At 44.2% G+C, this 18,567-nt stretch overlaps 1 protein-coding gene across 1 annotated transcript in view; it reads right to left on the bottom strand.

The window, feature by feature from the left end:
• Nucleotides 1–3,740: 3,740 nt before the first annotated feature.
• The window catches only part of Tgm3 (transglutaminase 3), a 39,777-nt gene continuing 24,950 nt past the window's right edge, over nt 3,741–18,567 (bottom strand). Inside the window, exons 8-13 of the mRNA XM_004661429.2 lie at nt 14,531–14,634; nt 12,741–12,986; nt 9,691–9,999; nt 7,791–7,948; nt 4,737–4,870; nt 3,741–4,309 (exon numbers count right to left, since the gene is read on the bottom strand). Coding sequence (XP_004661486.1) covers nt 4,162–4,309; nt 4,737–4,870; nt 7,791–7,948; nt 9,691–9,999; nt 12,741–12,986; nt 14,531–14,634 — 1,099 coding nt within the window. The 3' untranslated portion in view covers nt 3,741–4,161. The remainder of the gene's footprint in view (nt 4,310–4,736; nt 4,871–7,790; nt 7,949–9,690; nt 10,000–12,740; nt 12,987–14,530; nt 14,635–18,567) is intronic.

Here is an 18,567-nt window from a genome sequence, read left to right as displayed (position 1 = left end):
GACATACTACAACCTATGTTAAAATATTAATTAATTTAAAAGGACTATAAAAAAAAGAAAGAAAAACATGGCTGAGACTCTACAGGACATCTTGAAGCAGGCCCTGACCTGAGGGTGCTTAAAGTACTAAGAACTCAGAGATCTGTCTTGGGAAAAGGCTTCCTCCTACTTTCCGTCTCTATGAGAAGCAATCTCCCTCAGACATATTCCCAGCTTCTCTCTGCCCTGAATGAATGAATAAATTGGGAAAGAATGCTTATATATGAAGGGTTCTATTTTAGCTTTGGTTTTGAGTCTCCTCCAGGTTTCTAGCATGCCTTCTCTAGCACTGGCCATGGCTACTGGTTACCTTTCTTGCTGTAGTAACTGGAACTCTAAATATCTGCTTGGTGAAACCCAACCAGCTATGACCACACTTCCCAGCTCCCTGGTAGCTATGGCCACATCACTAAGCTTTGGCCAATGGGATGGGAGCAGAAGTGAAATGTATAATTTCAGGTATCAGCTGTCAGGTGGTTTTCTTTCTTAAAATATTATTTATTGTGTGTGTGTATTATTTATGTGTGTGTCCATGTGTAAGTGCAGGCACGTGCCATGTGTGGAGGTCAAAGGACAACTTTAAGACCCACTTTTAAGGCAAAGTCTCTCTCATCTCACATTGTTGTCTGTTGTTAACAGTGAACTTCTGAGGTTCCAGGAATTTCTCTTTTCTTTGTCTCCCATTTCATTGTCAGTAGCCTGTGACTACAGAAACCTACCATGGAATCTGGCTTTTTTCAAAAAAAAATTATTTTTATTTATTTATTTGAGTGCAACAGATAGAGAGAGAAAGAGGCAGAGAGAGAGAGAATGCACACCAGGGCTTCCAGCCGCTGCAAATGAACTCCAGACATGTGCGCCCCCTTGTATATCTGACTAATGTGGGTCCTGGGAGATGAGCCTTGAACTGGGGTCCTTGGACTTCACAAGCAAGCGCTTAACCGCTAAGCCATCTCTCCAGCCTCGAATCTGGCTTTTTATGTTAGGTTTGGGGACTGACCTTGGGGGGCAGACACGAATGACATCTACTGAGCTGTCTCCCTCACTTTTGTGTTCCTTTCTACTGGAAGGGCTATTGGGCATTATGCCATAAGTTGTTTTGAACTCCAGCCAGAAACCACCTGTGAATGACTGCAGAGTAAACATACAAAGGGAGCCTGGATCCTCAGACTATCTTCCTGAGCATTTACCCAAGAGAGAAATAAATGCATGTTTTGTTTAGGGCCCTAGCTATTATTTTGAGTCTTCCTAACATAGTAGGTAGACAAATTTCATATCCAATATGACAAAGTTGTGGTTTCTATATGCTATTCTTTTTTTTTATTTCTAAAATTGTTCAGAACTGGAGTGTGATGGGAGGTATGATAGATATGTCTTTCGCAAGTCACTTGTACCTGGGGTAATAGCTTTCCATGAATTTTAAAAAATATTTTTATTTATTTGCAAGCAGAGAGAGACAGAGAGAATGGGCATACCAGAGCCTCCAGTCACCATAAATGAACTCCAGATACCCTAGCTGCTGCAAATCGACTCCAGATGCATATACCAAATTTGTGCATTTGGATTTATGTAAGTACTGGGGAATTAATTCCAGTCGTTAGGCTTTGCAGGCAAGTGCCTTAACTGCCAAGCCATCTCTCCAGCCCGCCCCATGGAGTTTTAATGTCATGCCTCAGGAGTGTCCTTAAGGGTGAAAGGCCAAAGGCAGAGATCATGATGCTTTTTTTTTTTTTTTTTTTTTTTTTTTTTTTTTTGAGGTAGGGTCTCACTCCAGCCAAGGCTGACCTGGAATTCACCTTGTAATCTCAGGCTGGCCTTGAACTCCCATTGAACATCCTACCTCAGCCTTCCAAGTGCTGGGATTAAAGGCATGCGCCACCATGTCCGGATATTTCTGGTTTTTGATGTCTCTAAACATTGTGCTCAACATGAAGCCCAGGCATGAGTTAGATACTCAGAAAACATTTGCAGATGAACCAGTGTTTGAGGGAATTATTCTGGGGCAAGTCTCATGAGAAGCAAGAAATGTGAATCTCTGGATTTCTTTTTTTCTATCAAAGGCAAGAACAGAAGTCTGTTTATTTCACCCAAACTCTCACTGGGGCTAGAACAGAGTCTCTAAGGAGCAATGAATACTCCATCTCCAGTTCAAGGTAAAAGCCAGGCCCCAAGAGTTCACTGGAAGAGACCAGTGCAGCTTGCAAAGGGAGCTAGAAACCTCTCCCTCCACAGCTGGAACCTACTGTGTTGCCAAGCAGAAACTGAGGGCACAGCTGCACCCAGCCAACTGAATCAGGGCCTGCAGGGAGTTTGGGGAAAAGTTTGACATGGACAGAAAATGTAGATATAGATTCTCGTACTAGCTTCCCCCAGGGGATTCTGGAAGTAGGAGGTGGGAACACTTAGCCACACAAGAAGAAGAAATGGAAGAGGTATGAACTCCCCATGGACCAGTGGTGGGCCTAGGCAGGGAAGTTGGGTTCTAGCTATCACGACAGTACTGTATTCTTCCAAGGCAGGTAGCACATCTATGGCCAAAGTCATGTTGCCCATGTCAGGGAAGATGCCCTATGCAAAGGCTGTGCTTAAGTACCAGCTCACAGATGACATTGGTTCCAGTGCCAGTAAAAAGGGACCTTTGCCCTTTCCTTCTGACTCCCTCCCTGTTGCACTTCTGTAGGACCAACCAACCAGGAGAAAGAGGGGAGGAAGTCAGAGTTGAACATAAGGGGAGAAGCTTTGGACCAGGTGGAGGTTTCTACTGGTCTTCTAATGATCAGAATGGGGTCCATCAGCACAAGTAGTGTGAGAGTTATGTGGTCTTCTTGGAGGTTTTTTTTGTTGGCTTGCTGTTTTGAGACAGGACCTCACTATGTAGCCCAGGCTGGTCTTGAACTCATAATTATCTTGCCTCTGCCTCTCAAGAGCTGAGATTGCAGTTATGTGCCATCATCCTTGGCTGCTTTGGGTCATTTTAAGAGGTAAATACTGAGGAACCATTAAAACTTGTGTGAAGGCAGAGAAAGCTCTTGTTGAGTAAGCATGCACATTCTCTCCTGACTGAAAAAGAGTATGGCACATAGGAGGTTTGAATGTGGTTTGAGTTTTTCCCAGACTTGTGACTCAGAAGTCTGTTCTTCACTGTTAAGAGGTGCTGAGAGGTGTTAGGACCTTTGGAGGAAGGGCTATTGGGAAGTCATTAGACTAGTGGGGCTGCTGTCCTCAGAAGGGATGGAGGCAGTTTTCACAGGACTCTGGGTTAAGTCTTATGAGAGCGAGTTGTTATAATACAGTGGGACTGTCCCTACCCCACTCGGACTTTCTTTCTTGCCTTGTAGCTTTTTCTTCTTTTACATACTCCCCCTGTCCTCCATGAAGCCTTTATCAGAGGCATTATTTGGACCTTCAGACTCTAACGTTGTAAGCTAAGTAAGTCTCTTCAATATTTTCCAGCCTCAGTGCTTTGTTCTAGCAACAGAAAATGTACTTATGCAGGAAGGAAGAGCCCAGTGTGAGCAGAGGCTGGACCATAGCAGCCTACTCTTCCTATGGACATCGGAACACAGTAGATAAAGCCTCCCCAAGTCTATCCCTCCTTTACCACCTAAGACAAAACAGTCGTCTGGTAGAATCAGTGTGGAGTGATTGCACTTGCTTAACGTTTATTTTGGTTGTAAAGGTGTGCATGGCATGTAGTCTACAACTCCCTGCCTTCCATGGAGGCCTGCGGGAGGAGTAGCAGCACCCCAGCTGCAGGCTGGGGGTCAGCCAACAGTCCAGAGCCACTTCTTCCCAATATGCATTCAGAGAAGTCTTAAGGCAGGTGCCGCTCTACCTGAAGCTCTGATGGGTGTGGGGAGCGAGCAGGGCCAGGGGCTCCCAGAGCAGACATCTTCAGGAGGAAGTGACCAGGAAACATGCAAGGGTGGTCAAGTGTCAGGCTAGGGTGGCCTAGCCGGAGGTGAGGGGGCAGGGGATGCTAAAGTCCACATCCGGCAGCCTTGGGAACAGAGCAGGGTTCCTGAGCTGGCTAGCACAAGCAGCAGTTTCACTCCACAGATGTCCACCCCCCCTCCGCCCTGCTCTGTGTTACCCAGGTTTGTGTCAAGGCGGTTATACCCTTCACTCGACCACATCGATGGACAGCATGGCCTTGACTGCAGGGAACTTATTACAGGAAAAGTCAGCGAGCAGCTGCTTGGTGCCACTCCGGGTGGGAAGAATCTCAAATCGGATTCGGGACTTCTCCTTAGGACGCAAAGCTGGGACCCTAAGGAGGAAGGGCACAGAGAGTGTTGATATGGCTTAGCGTGGACAGGCTTCTGGGACTCCAAGTTCTGTTCTAGTGGGGCTAGGCAAGGCTACCACTTCTTCAGTTTTCCGTGGTTGTATCTCTGGGTCACCTGGTCCCTTCAGCTCTGTGACATCCAACAAGTAAGGAAAGGATGGTCTTATGTTTTCCCAAATAGGCTAAGCCCTAAAGTCCAGTTCTCTCCAGTGACCAGGACTTCCTAGGTGTTCAAGTTTGATGAACCCAAGCCAAATGTCAATGCAGGAAGTTACATACCAAGATCCTCAAAGAATGAAGACCTTAAGGCCAGAGTATGTCTGAAATGCTCAGGGACCCAGAGAAGCCCCTTCTGTCCTTCCAATCCCCCTTCTCAATACCCACAAGACCACTCAGGCCTGGGACTCACTCAATCTTGAGATTGCCTCGCAACAGGCCACTGCCCTCCACCATCAGCACACAGTCCCTCACTGGCTCGTCCAGGGGATTGGAGAAGAGCATCTGCACATTCACAGGCTTGCGCACTTGTGCCCGGTCCAGCACCTGCAGGGGAGGAGCTGGAAGTCAGGATGCTGGCTGTTTGGCCCCTTCCTGGTACTGATAAGGATGGTGGAACAGGATAACAATGGTGAGGGGGAAGATATCACTGCAGGGAAAGGAAGGGATGGCCATTTATTTAGGCCTCCTAAGTTTCAGATGGCCTCCAAACTTTCATGGGTGTGTGTGTGGGTGCAGATTCCAAGACATTACCATGATTCCTATGCTATGAACAGGAAACCTAGGCTCAGAGACAAAGTGAGGCTGCCCTCTATAGCCAAGAACACAATGAGCCCGGCTCACAAGTCCCCACTCAGTTCATCCAGAAATGGGCAGCCCCTCCTTCCCAGAGCAGCCCTGTCTCAAGGCTAGTTCTTGGAGGGTTAGGAAATACTTCCTATTGAATTTAATAGCATTAATTTTCTTGTTTTTCCTGTTCATTGGTTCTGTCTTTTCTTAATGTTTTCTTTCTCTTAAAACCCACCCTCCCCTTCCTGGGAGAGGCTATGAGTGTTGAAGATGGACTTCAATCCCCTGAGGCTACCTGCGCCCAGGCTACTGATGTCCTTCTAAAATTTCAGAGTCCAGAAGGTTCCTATGTATCGTGTTGTGGTCTTGGCATGGCTCCAGCCCTGACCATGCAGAGGCTAGAGACAGCGAAGCCAGGATTTGGGTACAAATAAGCGACATGAACTATTTATCACCCAGGAAGATGAAAGCTGTTGTTTTTCTGCCAAGAAAAGCTATGAATCTAGCAGATATGTCTGTTAAGGAGGTATAATTAATTATCTCTCCCCTGCTAGTAGAGACCAAATGACATTGTGGATAGGGAAGAAAGCGTTTTGTAAATAAAAGTTGAAATTGTAAGGCTGACAAATTGCTGTTTTTCTGCTTTTGAGAACCACTGGAGATTACTGGGCTTTGTTAGTTTGGTTTTTGTTTTTCTTGTCCTCAGTCCTCTTAGCAACCATTGTACAGTGACAAAACCAAAGATCAAAATTGATCTGATAGCTTGGGAAATTCACACACAAGGAAACAGTGGCATCAGCTAGCTCCAAAGCCAAGGTTGTTTTTGACAGACTTTGCAAACATATTAGACTATGTACTACAAATTCTCTCATGGAACTCAAAGTATATGAAAAAATTTGAAGAGTAAAGCACAATTTTTATACTATTGGGATATGACAAAGCTACATAAGTGGTGTCATATTTTTATGGTTGATATATTTTTTAAAATATTTTATTTAAGAGAGAGGCAAATAGAGAAAACAGGTGTGCCAGGGCCTCTAGCTACTGCAAACGAACTCCGGATGCATGTGCCACCTTGTATATCTGGTTTATGTGGGTACTAGGGAATCAAACCTGAGTCCTTAGGCTCCTCAGGAAAGTGCCTTAACCACTAAGCCATTTCTCCAGCCCTATGGTTGATATTTAATTTATATTTCCATGTATTTTGTGGTAATCATTATTATTTATTATCTTCCTCTTTTAACCTGAGTCTATAAGTGCCCTAAACAGACAGGTTATGGGCCATTGGTAATGGACCTTACCCTTTGGTACAATATTCAGATTTTAAGTTTTATCTTATGAACTAAGGTCCCAAAGTTATTGCTAATCCCTCTAATTATCTCAGAGCACTAGTAACACCTATCCTTCCAGCAGATAACAGGATTTCACACAAATTATTTTTTCATACTTATTATTATTATTTTAATATGGTTTAAAAAGTCTGTGAACTGCTCCAAGTGAGCTTTGCACTGATTCATTGATCAATACAGCAATGTCTCAATATTCTAGAGGCTTACCAAGAGGAAAAAATGTGCCTGAAAGAGGGAAAATAGGGTACATTTTACAAAGATTCAACATGAAAGTTCATCAGGGCATACTATTTTTTCTGTGTTCTGTGATTTCCTTTGTGAAGATATTTCAGCATCTTTAAAGATGTCTGGGACTTGATATGGAAATCCAAAGGATGTAGAGCAAAAGTGGTGAATAAAAGGTAATGTTGTAAGGAGGTTTAAGGACATTATGGAATATAATGGAAAAAAAAAAAACTAGCTTCAGTTAAACACTGATCCTTTTAAGGCATTTCATAACTGAGCCAGCTGCTACCCAGCATTGTTTCCTAGCTTCAAAAATAGGAACACTCAGCTGTCCATCATGTCAGTGGAGATGGGTAAGTCCTAGACTTATATATTTTATCGCCTAGGAAACCATGTCAGGGGAGACAGTGATGACCCCAGAGCCCTGGTAACCCTCACTTGCAGTCATGGAGGGACCAAATCATCACACAAAGGTATTTTTTCAGTTGGAAGAAATGCTGTGAAGGAAGAGGATGACTGCTTTGTGGGGTCAGGAAAGGCTGCCCTGAGGACGGGATACCCTGCAAGTTTTGAATTGCATTTTTGAATCCCTCTGATAGAGTTGGAGCAGCTGAGACTCAGCTAGGGTTTTTGCTTAGTGCCAGAGATGATAAACACTGGAGCACAAATATCACTGAAAAAGGCCAGATTCATTTGGTTACATAGCCTACTGTTGCAATTACTGCCCTGTGCTGGCTATCCAGGCATGAGCTCCCCTGATGTGGTGGGACTACCTCTGTCCTGAAGCATAGTTCAGACCAAATGGGACTCTGAAAGGGTATATCAGAAGCCAACGGCATGGGAGAATGGGACCTCACATCAGATTGAGCACCCTGGGTCCCCATGCCATCCTGAGGGGGTGAGAACAGGGCAGCTGCGATTACCAGGCTTCTGTTCAATGTCAGCTTGGGAAGCCAGCAATAAGGCTGAACAGGAAGAGGCCATCACTGCACCCAGATATAAAACAAGAGACAGCCTGATCTGTAAGCCTACTTCTCTGCCCACCTAATAGAGCTGTGGCTCCCAGAGGCTGGTGGGAGAGGAACCCCTTCCCATCCTCTTACCTCCAGGGTCAGGGTGGGGTTGTCTAGGATGACATCTCGTTCCACTACCACCTCAGACTCATCAGTCACCTTGCATATGGCTGTGGCCCGGATCATGTTGTCTGCCTTCAGGTATCTATCATACTGAGCGTATGGGATCTTCATAGGATGCTGGATTTCTGGAAGGAGAAGCAAGGGAGAATGGACTGAGAGCATGGATGGGCTCTGAGCCCTTCCTTAGAACTGAATTGAGTTGGTCCAAATTGGCGAGAGGACCTGTAGTCAGGGCTTGAAAAAGTCTGTCCTGCATCAAGCACTGTACTGGGAGGGAGAGGGGCTCCAGAATAGACACCAGAGAGCCACCAAGCCAGTGGAAGGACATATCAAAGAATGGGCTCACAGGGCTGCAATACAGCTGCCCCTCCCAGGCCTGGGAAACGTCAGAGGATGAGTTTTCTCCTAAGGGGCAGAGGAAGAATAGGAATGATAGCCTGATTGCCTAATGGCAGCAGCAATGAGGGTGACAACAGAGTAATGACTAGGAAGAAAGAGTGACTAAATAAGTGCTTAGAATCCTCCATGCCAACTAATAACCTGCTGTGCCATTGCAACAGTACCCTCACTCCCTTCCCTTCCCTCCTTGGGCCTTTTTTCCTTCAGCCACTCACACCAGTGAGCAAAGCAAGACTGCATAGCTTCCATGACTCCTTACTGCCTTAGGTATAATGTTCAGACCCTCCATGTGGCCATGCCTCACCTGTTCAAAACTATCCTCTCTCTTACAGAACCCTCCATACTTTCTCATTTTTCCACACACAAAGCAGGCATTGGCACAATTTCCCAGATGGAACTGCCTCCTGGCATTTTTCAAAAGAAAAAAAAAGTTGTTTGAGCATCAAAGGTAAATAATAGCCACAGTCACGTCTGATCCTTAGATTTCTACCAAAATTTCTGCCAGAAGACAGACTGTGAGGGAATGCTGTCTTTTGACAGATGCCATTCACTTTCTCTGCAGTCAGAGTTCTTTCCAGATGGATTGTATAATTAATCAGTTTCTATTCTTTATGCAGAGCAAATAGCCACTCCACCCTTGTTAATCTGCTTTGTAAGCCTAAACCCTTCATAACAGCTTAAGGATTTTGCCAGTGTAGGCACACCTGCATTTGATCCCACAGTACCAATGTTCCGCCACTCCACCTTGCTCTCTTTGCAGCTACACTTCCCTGGGGCCATGAGCCACTCACTCCCAAATGCTCAGGCCTTCAAAAAGACTGTCACTGCCATTAAAGGCAAGAAAACTGATCCCACCATGGTTTCCATGGGAACACTGAGCAAGGATTCAAAATTCTGTGGTATATTTTATATATTGATTTCTTGTATATCCAGCGACAAGCTTGCAAAGGGATTTGTGGGGAGGGAGAGGGAGGGAGAGCTTAGAGCAGGGTGGCAGCAACAAAACACAGCAAAAAATACTGAAAGTAGCATCTGGAAATCAAGACCATGTCATTGTCACCTACTAGCTATGACAATCTCTAAATCAAGTCATACATCTCTCCAAACCTCATGTCTGCCTCTGTTATGTGAATGCTGAAACCTAGCCTGTTTTTGAAAGGTCAGGTGAAAAGGCAGATCTACTGTGCAAGCTGGGCAGTGTGCTATAAAACCTGCAAGGGATATTTTGCTGTGACTTGGAAGTACCAAAGACTCTCTCCTGTCTCTTTTAGACTGTAAGAAAAGTGTGGTTGGCACCACCATTACCCATTCTGTGCACAGAGATAACAACTTCCAGAGCTTAACCACAGGGCCCATTCACCGCTCTGTCCACAGTCAGCTGGCTCACCTGGAGTCCAGTGGGAACCCTTCAGCTGATGATCGACTACCTTTCATTCATCAAGCCCCATCACCTTACAGGACAAGTTACCTTCTTCAGGATCCAGGGATATTGTGGCAGAGTCCTTCCACACCTCATGCACAAGTGTGCCATTGTAGACAATGGTCCAGGCTGTCATGTTCACTGTCACCGCCTTCCTATCACTGGTCAGGTTTTTGAGCAGCAGGGCCAGGCTGACTTCTTTGCCTACTGTCAGTACTCCAGTGATCTTGAACTTCCCAGAAATGCTGGGTGCCCCTTCATCATCTGCCAAATCCCTTGCAGACGTTGGGCCAAAAGATGCATTAGGTTTAAGTTTGCTCAAGGCCTTTTGATGTATTTGTCTTTCCTCACTAGAACCTGTATATTAGGAAACAAAAACAAAAACAGGAACATCTCAGGGATGTGGCAGCAATTTAGACAAAGGACAATGACAGCTTACTTGGAAGGGAGACTTAGAATTAACACTGACACCACTTTTATGTCACCAAGCTGCCCCTAGCAAGTGTCTGATCTTGCCAGGTCTCCATTGACCTTTGTTAACATGGTGCTCCATGTCTCTGGCCCTTTTCCAGTCAGGTCTACAATGTCAGGAAACTATAGGGAAAGGGTAAGATCTGCATAAAATTACTATGGGCTTGATCATATCCTTATGTTGTTAGATTTCCTTCTCATCCTCTCTCTCTCTTTTCCTTCCCTCCTTCCTTCCTTTCTTTTCTCTTTCTTTAGATGAAAGGCCTTTTGTGAGACTTTGAAGAACAAACGTTATTTAAAATTAAATAACAAAACTTGAACTGAAAAAGGTTTGGCTGAGTTCATAAGCAAAGCAAGGTTATGACTTAGAATTGACTTCTTTGAAAGAAAAGACTTCTTTGAACACTTCCCTATGTTCCCTTGTTGCATGCCTAAAGGCACTTTGACAACAAATGACATTTTTGTCTATACCAGCTGACAAGAACAATGGTTGGCATATAGTTCCAAGTTATTACTAGTTTGAAGAGTTCATAGATTTGAAGAGCTAAATAAGGGTTTTTCACTTGAGCCTGGATACAAAGTGATTGCAGAAGTCCATGGAGGTTGCTGTTGACAGTCCCTAAAAGGGCTCATGGAGCACTAAGAACTGAGCAAGCAACTCCAAACACCAGGATGACTAAGCAAGTCACATCAACTCCCTGCCTTAACCTCAAAACCATTCTACCATACAGGAAAAAGCCTTGACCTCTTGGGTAAACAAAGTAATGAATGCATTGGCATCTATAGGTCATAAAGATGGCCCCTTGGCTTCCATAACTAACGTAAAAATTTCAAGGTACCAGAAGCCTTATGGTAAGTACCCTACAACTCAAGAAGCCCTTTCTTGGCAGAAACTTCAGCCCATACATCTAAGTTCATCAAGTTAGAAATGCTACTGGTCCAGACCACTCTGGGAATTAAATGAAGAGGGGAAGGGGTTGGTCCCTAGGTGTCTGAAGCCTGGCTTAAAGTGCCTCCCCCACACCCTGTTGCAAGGAGGCAGTCAGATTACCCGGGCTGGGAGATCCTGGAGGGCTAGGTTCCTTGGGGTGCCCTTCCATTCTCTAGTTGAGTTGTAAGTTCACACCCAGGCCGAAGGCTTCTCTGGGATCTGAGCTTCTGTGCCTGACAGACCTTGGAGCAGGTGTTTGCACAATGATGTTCAGAGCTGCAGTGTCTATATAGGTCACCTGCTGGGCTTACTCAAGACTACGCTTCCTGCTGCTGTTTTCTCTGTGGCATTGTTATTGTGTAAATGCTTAGCAACTCACTTTATGAGCTTTTCCTGCCTGAGGCCCTCTGAGACAAACTGGCACCATTAGGCAAGAAAAGACGGGCAATGTCAGGTAGGTGGTCTGCCCTGCTGTCACGCAAGGGCTGAGATACTGCCAGGAGTCCCGCAGGGAGTCCTCAACCAGCCCATTCCCATTGCTTAGGAGGTCGCTGGGACAGCCAAAGCTCCAGAGAAGCAGGGTCAAAGTGTGAGAGGAATGGGAAATGTCAGGTCCATGTAGGCAATTAAGCTGTGTCTGCAGAATTCTCACTGTGGGATGGCATTGCACCATGGCGGGCACAAATGTCTAAATGGACAAAGACTGTGGGACCTTGTGTGTATGTGTGCATTTAAACCCAACTAAGAGAGCCATTGCTATTCTCGTTTTATACCTCCTGGAGACAGCTTTCCTCTTCTGTGGACTCTGGCACCAGCAGCCTGCATTAGCCTCAAGATTCAGGGCTTGTCTTAGTGGACACTGTGGTTACACTTACAAGAGTACTTTTCTTGATCCCTCCCAGAAATTGATTGAGGAGCAAATGAATTAGCTATTTTCAGACATTTTAGAAAGAGTAAGCTATTAACTCTGTTAAAGAGTAACCATGTCCTGCTAGAGCAACTGCTAGGTTACTTTGAACTATTTCTGAAACCAAACTACACCTTCAAATGTAGAACTCTTGTTCTATCATGGAGAATCACCATGAATCTGGATCCAAAGCAACTTCTGAGGAGGCAGTCTAGTTGAAATAAGCCACCTTCACGGCATGTGGGACCGGCAGTGCCTGCACCTGCTGTCAGAAATTTGGCACTATCCTTGCTATGAGGCCGTGCCTCATGGGCCTCTTGGGGCTGACTATGGAGATGCCGCATTTTGCAAGCCCATGCATCTGGGTTTCTTTGTTCACTTCTTTGTTCAGATGCCCTTTTCTATGCTCGTGGAGACTAGGGGAATGGACTGATGAGAAATCTCTTCCAAGTCCTTGGGGTCATTTCAGAGAGGCCATGTCTCTCCTTGTGATATTCAATCAGTGTTATTGCTTCCACTGTGCAGTTTGAGAAGTGATCACAGCTGGAAGTATGTTGACTGACAGTTCTATGGGCCCTGAAGTCAACTTCCCCTGGCATTGCAGCTGTTCTTGATGCTTCTGATGCCACTGAAAACTTGGGCATTTGCTGCTAGGGAACCACCCTACCATTAGGACAGAACTGGCTGAGATGTAGCTGAATGGGATGGAGCTTTATTCTCTTACCACCCTCAAAACTGTCCACCACCACTGAGCCCCATGAGGCGCCATGTCATCAGCACCTCTCCTACCTTCTGGGTACTTGTACTGGTCTGTGACATCCATGCGAGAGTTGCTGCCCACGGCCTTGGTGCTGATGTACTTGCCAATGGATCGAGTATCCACAGAATTCTGCTTCTGGGTTCCATTCCGGGCATCAGAGATCCAGGTAATGCGGTCAGCATTTACCTCCGCAAAGATGAAGACCATGTCAAAGTTCTTGTCCACATCACCTTCTCGGACTGCGTTAACTGAGGCAGGGCCACACTGGAACACACCTGTGGCCAGGATGTGGAGGTTTGCTGCATGTATCCCAAGGTTAAGCCTGTCTACACTAGTCTGCCCAGAGCCTGCCTCTCCAAGAGCCTTCTGCCGCCATGCCAACCCCCTGTTGTTACCAGGGCCAACCTCCTTCAGCCACTACTGTGTGTCCCTCCTGTAAGGCTTTCAGCAGACATATTTACATCCCTGTTATTCTGCACTAGTACCCTGCTTTATTTTACCTCCATTTCTATCTCTGCTAACCATTCTAGCCCAGAAGTTCATTGCCTTCTTATTTCTGGAAAACTTTTCTGAACTCCCAGTCCATGGGACCCCTTACTCTCCTGAATTCCCAGCCCCAATCTTCACTTCCCTCTTCCATCACTCAGCATGGGTAGATGATAGATAGATAAATAAAGATAAAGGTAGAGGTAGGTAGATAGATAGATAGATAGATAGATAGATAGATAGATAGATAGATAGATTCAGGAAGTTTCCAACTAAAAGCAAGCAAGGATATAGCAATAGAAGAATATTGGTACATGTGTTTATAAAACAAATGAACAAAAAGGCACACATTTTTTAATATGCTTAGAAGAATAACCCATTTTTTTCTATGACTCCTAGAAAGAAGTCCATTTGACATCCTGGAGCATGTAAACAAAAGTTTCACATGACAATACTTAGTCTTATTAGGGACAAGTGTATCTGATACTTTATTTTCCTTTCATTTTTTTTGAACTGATTACAACCCATCAACTAATTTTATAATCTAATGAATTGTACTGAAAAAAAAAACAACAACAATGGGTTAGAGAATATCTGAAAGCTTACCCTCTGGCCCAAAAATCTAGCCTTTAGTAAAGGGTCTAAGGAATATGGGATGGAGCAGGGGTGTTAGGGTGGGCCTAAGACTTTATTTTCATTATAAGTTATTATAAATGTTTGAAATGCATTTAAACTATGTGTACATATTACTTTATACATTTTAAATGTTTGAAATAACTCAAAATTAAGGAAATAGATAACATAGTCTTCTAGGGACTAGAGGTAGATGAAAGAAGACCCTAGAGAGCATGGGACACATTTCTGAGGGAAGAGGAAGAGGTGAGAGGCAGCAGTTGCAGCGCAAGGTTTGACCCGGGACAGATGGCTTGATTACAGAGGAGCTGATCTGTTGTCCTGAGGGCCTGGCACAGAGGGAGTAATATGGATCAAGGTTGGGGAAGCCACCAGGTTTCTGCATTGGAGAAGCCAGACTATTGGTGGTAGTGGCGGAAAGTCATTGTTGTCAGGGGAAGGTGTCTTTCTCTTGTCACCTGTCACCTGCCAGGGTCTTTGCAGTGGCAGCAGCAACTGGAAGAGATGTGAGGGAGGAGCCTGTTTAAATTGCAGCCTGAGTCTCACAACTGAGGAGGAGAAATCTACCTTTAAAATCCCTTTTTTTGGTCCCCATCCCATTGTATACTGTGGTGCTAGGGAGGGCTTTGGTTACTTCCTTGTGTGACTGTCCTCCTGCAAACAATGGAGCCAAGCCCAGGGAAGGGTCAGCAGAGATCACCTTGGCTCCTCTCCTGGGGAGTGGCATCCAGGACCTGCCATCCATTGTACCAGGGTCCCAGATCAGTCCGCACAAACCAGCCTTCATTCCAGACGTGGAAGTTCCTAAAAGCAAAAGTCCACACAGCAAGTTGAGTGGCACCCCACATCTCTGACCCAGTAGCACACCTTCCTGGTCCTCTGAGGGTAAGGTGACCCTGTGCTAGCTACTCCGCTAGTCTGGGTGGGCATTGCCCTCTTTCGGTGGGAAATCTTGCCAGGACATGAGCTCAGGCTCAGAGATATTATGCAGGTAACAATGGCAGAGCCATGATATAAATCCAGGTATGCCTAACTCCAAAGCCAAGCTGCCCTTCAGGGTCTGTTAACTTTCTGAGCACCAGAATCTAAGTAAGCACCAGCCGCCCAGCAGGCAAATCCACATGGCTTGCTCTGGGTTCTGTTTAGGGGCACTTCAGTATTTAGTGTGGACTGAGAACTGGGAATGTAGGAGTGATAGGTGTGGCTAAGGACCCACAGGCTGAGGTCTGAAATGAGAAACAGAATAGAGCAGTCCTGAAATGTACTTCATCAATGACATTGTCTTGTATGTGGGTCTGCAAGCAGCTGTCATCTCTCACCAGGCACAACCCATTAGCCAAGGTCATAATCATTCCACTCCTCCCTCGGAATTCTGTTGTATTCTTTTCTCCTTTCTGCCACTGCCATCACAGCAATGGTTGTGAAAACACAGTGGACAAAAGCCATGTGGGTGTGCTTCTGTATGAAGGATGAAGTCTTAGTCCATAGACTAATGCAACAAAGAGTGCTGAAAAAAAAACAAAACTGGAAAAGATTAGCCAGGTGTGGTGGTGCACCCTTTAATCCCAGAACGTGGGAGGCAGAGGTAGGAGGATTTCCATGAGTTCAAGGCCATCCTGAGGTGACATAGTGAGTTCCAGGTCAGCCTGGCCTGGAGTGAAATCCTACCTTGGGTGTGTGTGACGGGGGGGCGGGCGGGGGGGGAGGGCTGGAAAAGCTAACTATCCAAACACAGACAGAGCCAGGAAGATTTTAGAGGAAGTCAAAACTTTGGAGGAAGTGTCTAGCATGATGAGCTGCACTTTGTTACTTTGTCCCAAGGGCAGATGACAGTCAGAGAAAAGTGCAGGTCAGCAAAATCCCAAAGGGACAGCTCACATCTGCAGAGACAGGAAACAAAGCTTAGGTTGACCAGGGGCGCTAGAAAATGAAGGGAATTCTCTGAAGAAAGACTCAGTGCTGGGTGGCACTGGCTGGCTCATTGGGTAAAATAATTGTTGGGCAATCATGAATACCTGAGTTCAGATTCCCTGCACCCACATAAAAATGCCAGGTGTGTGTGTTGGTGCATGCCTGTCATCCCACAGCTAGTGATGAGGAGACAGGGAATCCCTGGAGTTCACTAGCTAGCTGCTCCAGCTGAATTGATGGCTCTAGGTGCAGGAAGAGAACCTCAAATGACAGGGTGAGGAGTGATTGAGTAAGACACCTGATGTCAAACTTTTGCCTCCACATATATATGTCCTCACATGCACATAAATCTACACAAACATGTGCTACACATATACTGCACGCACACACACATACATTAAAGTTAGAAAAAAGTTAGGGGAAGAAATCTCTATCTATAAACTCTGTCCAACTGTCTGGGTGACCCCCAAACTATGCACACATAAGACAGACTACTCATATCCCTAATAAAGATGAAGGAACTAAATTGAGACTGGAGCTGTTCCATCCACAGAAAGGTACTTCACATCTGGTCCTCGCAAAGTTTTTGTTAGAACACAGTAACAGATTATGGACATATCCAATATCTGGCATGGGATCCAAAGTAACTCAACACACAAAGAACTGGAATAATATAATGTATACATTTAAACAATAAATAGAAGTGGTCATAAAATAATCCAGATTTTGGAATCCTCACACAATGAAATAAATAGGAGTATGTTCATAATGAATGAAACGAGAGGCATTTTTGGCAGAGAAATAAAAGTATTTAAAAAGAACCAAATAGAAAAATCTAACTGCAACCCCCTGATATCTGAAATGGGATAGTTCAATGGATGAGATTTTTGGAGAAGAGATATGAAAGAGGAAGGATGAATATACTTGAAGATAGATCAGCAGATCAGTTGGATACCCGGTTTGGAAATAGGAGAGAAAGAAAAGATGGTAAAAGCCAATAAAGTAGCAAAAAGAGGAGTTGTATATATGCTAGACTTACTACATTAATATTATAAAGTGATTACAAATCAATAAAAACACAAAAGGAAAACACGCCAATAAAGAGCAATGAGCAGGCAGTTTTCATAAGAAAAACACATGATGACAGAACATATAACCATCCTTTAACCTCACTGTTATTAAGAGGAGATTAAAATGACAAAGGGAAACCATTATTTTGACATATAGGTTACATGCGCTAGGCTGGTAGAGATTAGAGTCTGGGATGAGATGCATTGTTGGACTCACTTCCAAGTGAAAAAGAAAAACAAAAGCTGTATACTGCCGGTGGGGCTTTAATTGGTATGACCTTTATGTAGTGCAATTTGGCAATGAGTATAAAATTCTCTACAAATTTGCATAGTCACTGAGCAGGAACTTCTACCTCTAGGAATTTTTCCCATGGAAAACTCTTATGACTGCACAGAGGTGAAATATCCCAGCATTACTTATAATAGAAAAAAATGTTGGAGGGAAAGTTCATCAATGAAGGGATAATCAGATAAATTACTGCACAGTGATAATCAGAACATTACTCAGCTGTAAAAATGAACAAATAAAACTCAACCTGGTAGGGCTGGAGAGATGGCTTAGCAGATAAGACACATGCCTACTAAGCCTAAGGACACAGGTTCAATACTCCAGGTCCCATGTAAGCCACATGGTGGTGCATGAATCTGGAGTTCGTTTGCAGTGGCTAGAGGCCCTGGCGTGCCCATTCTCACTCTCTCTCTCTCTCTCTCTCTCTCTCTCTCTCTCTCCCCCTTTCTCTCTATCTCTCATAAATAAATAAAAAAAATCTTTTAAAAAATCAACCTGGTACTTGCCATGGACTTATATCTAAACCACATCAGAAAGTAGAAAGTCAAGTTGAAGCTGTGGTGCCTGCCTGCAAACTTGGAGTGTGAGGCATGAGGCTGGAAGCTCCAGGCCAGACTGCCACAGACGCAGACCTTGTCTGAAAAGCAAAGCAGCACACACACACACACACACACACACACACACACACACACACCAAAACTAAACCCGCAAAACACAAGCAACAATGATAGCAAAAATGAACTGCAATCAGGTTTTCAAAAATACAATGAAAATGGAAAATTAATTAGTTAAAAATTACATTTGAAACTGGCATAAACATGCATATGATGTGTGTGGATCCTTTAAATTAAGAAAATATTCATGATAACTTGGATAGGAGTTGGGAATCTAGCTCAGTGGTACAGTACTAGCCTAGTACTTGAGGCACTAGGCTTGAACACAGGACTGGAAAAAAAATTAGAGATAATTAGTCTCCATTAATTATATTGTGTTAGCTACAATAAAATTGAATATAAATATGTAGCATATGTGTGAAAAAGATTTTACGTTGTTTATTCTGCAACGTTTCATTGTTTTAATTTTAGTTTTGACAATTTCATATATGAACATAATATATTTTGATATTTACCCCTAATACTTTCTCCCTCTCTCTCCCTCTCTCTCTCTCTCTCTCTCTCTCTCTCTCTCGTTTGTTTGCTGTTATAAAAAAAATAAAATTCAAGAATGAACACCAAGATGTTTTCTAATTATAATTTGTGTTTCATTACCCTGTGTAAAAGGTCAATGCTAAAATCATTTTTAAGGTAATAAAAATGCCAGGAAGTATTACATAAAAAATAACAAAATGTATACATTATTAAAATGGCAATAGCCAACATAGTGTTGATATAGTAAGATAAATGTTCAAACTGCCTTAAACTGCCTTCCTAGGTATATTTTCTCTTTTTTTATGGTGCTGGGGATCTA

This window comes from Jaculus jaculus, chromosome 8 (assembly GCF_020740685.1).
Source record: "Jaculus jaculus isolate mJacJac1 chromosome 8, mJacJac1.mat.Y.cur, whole genome shotgun sequence".
Lineage (NCBI taxonomy): Eukaryota > Metazoa > Chordata > Mammalia > Rodentia > Dipodidae > Jaculus > Jaculus jaculus.
The sequence above is the reverse complement of the archived record's forward strand: the minus strand, read 5'-3'. Positions and strand labels throughout refer to the sequence as shown.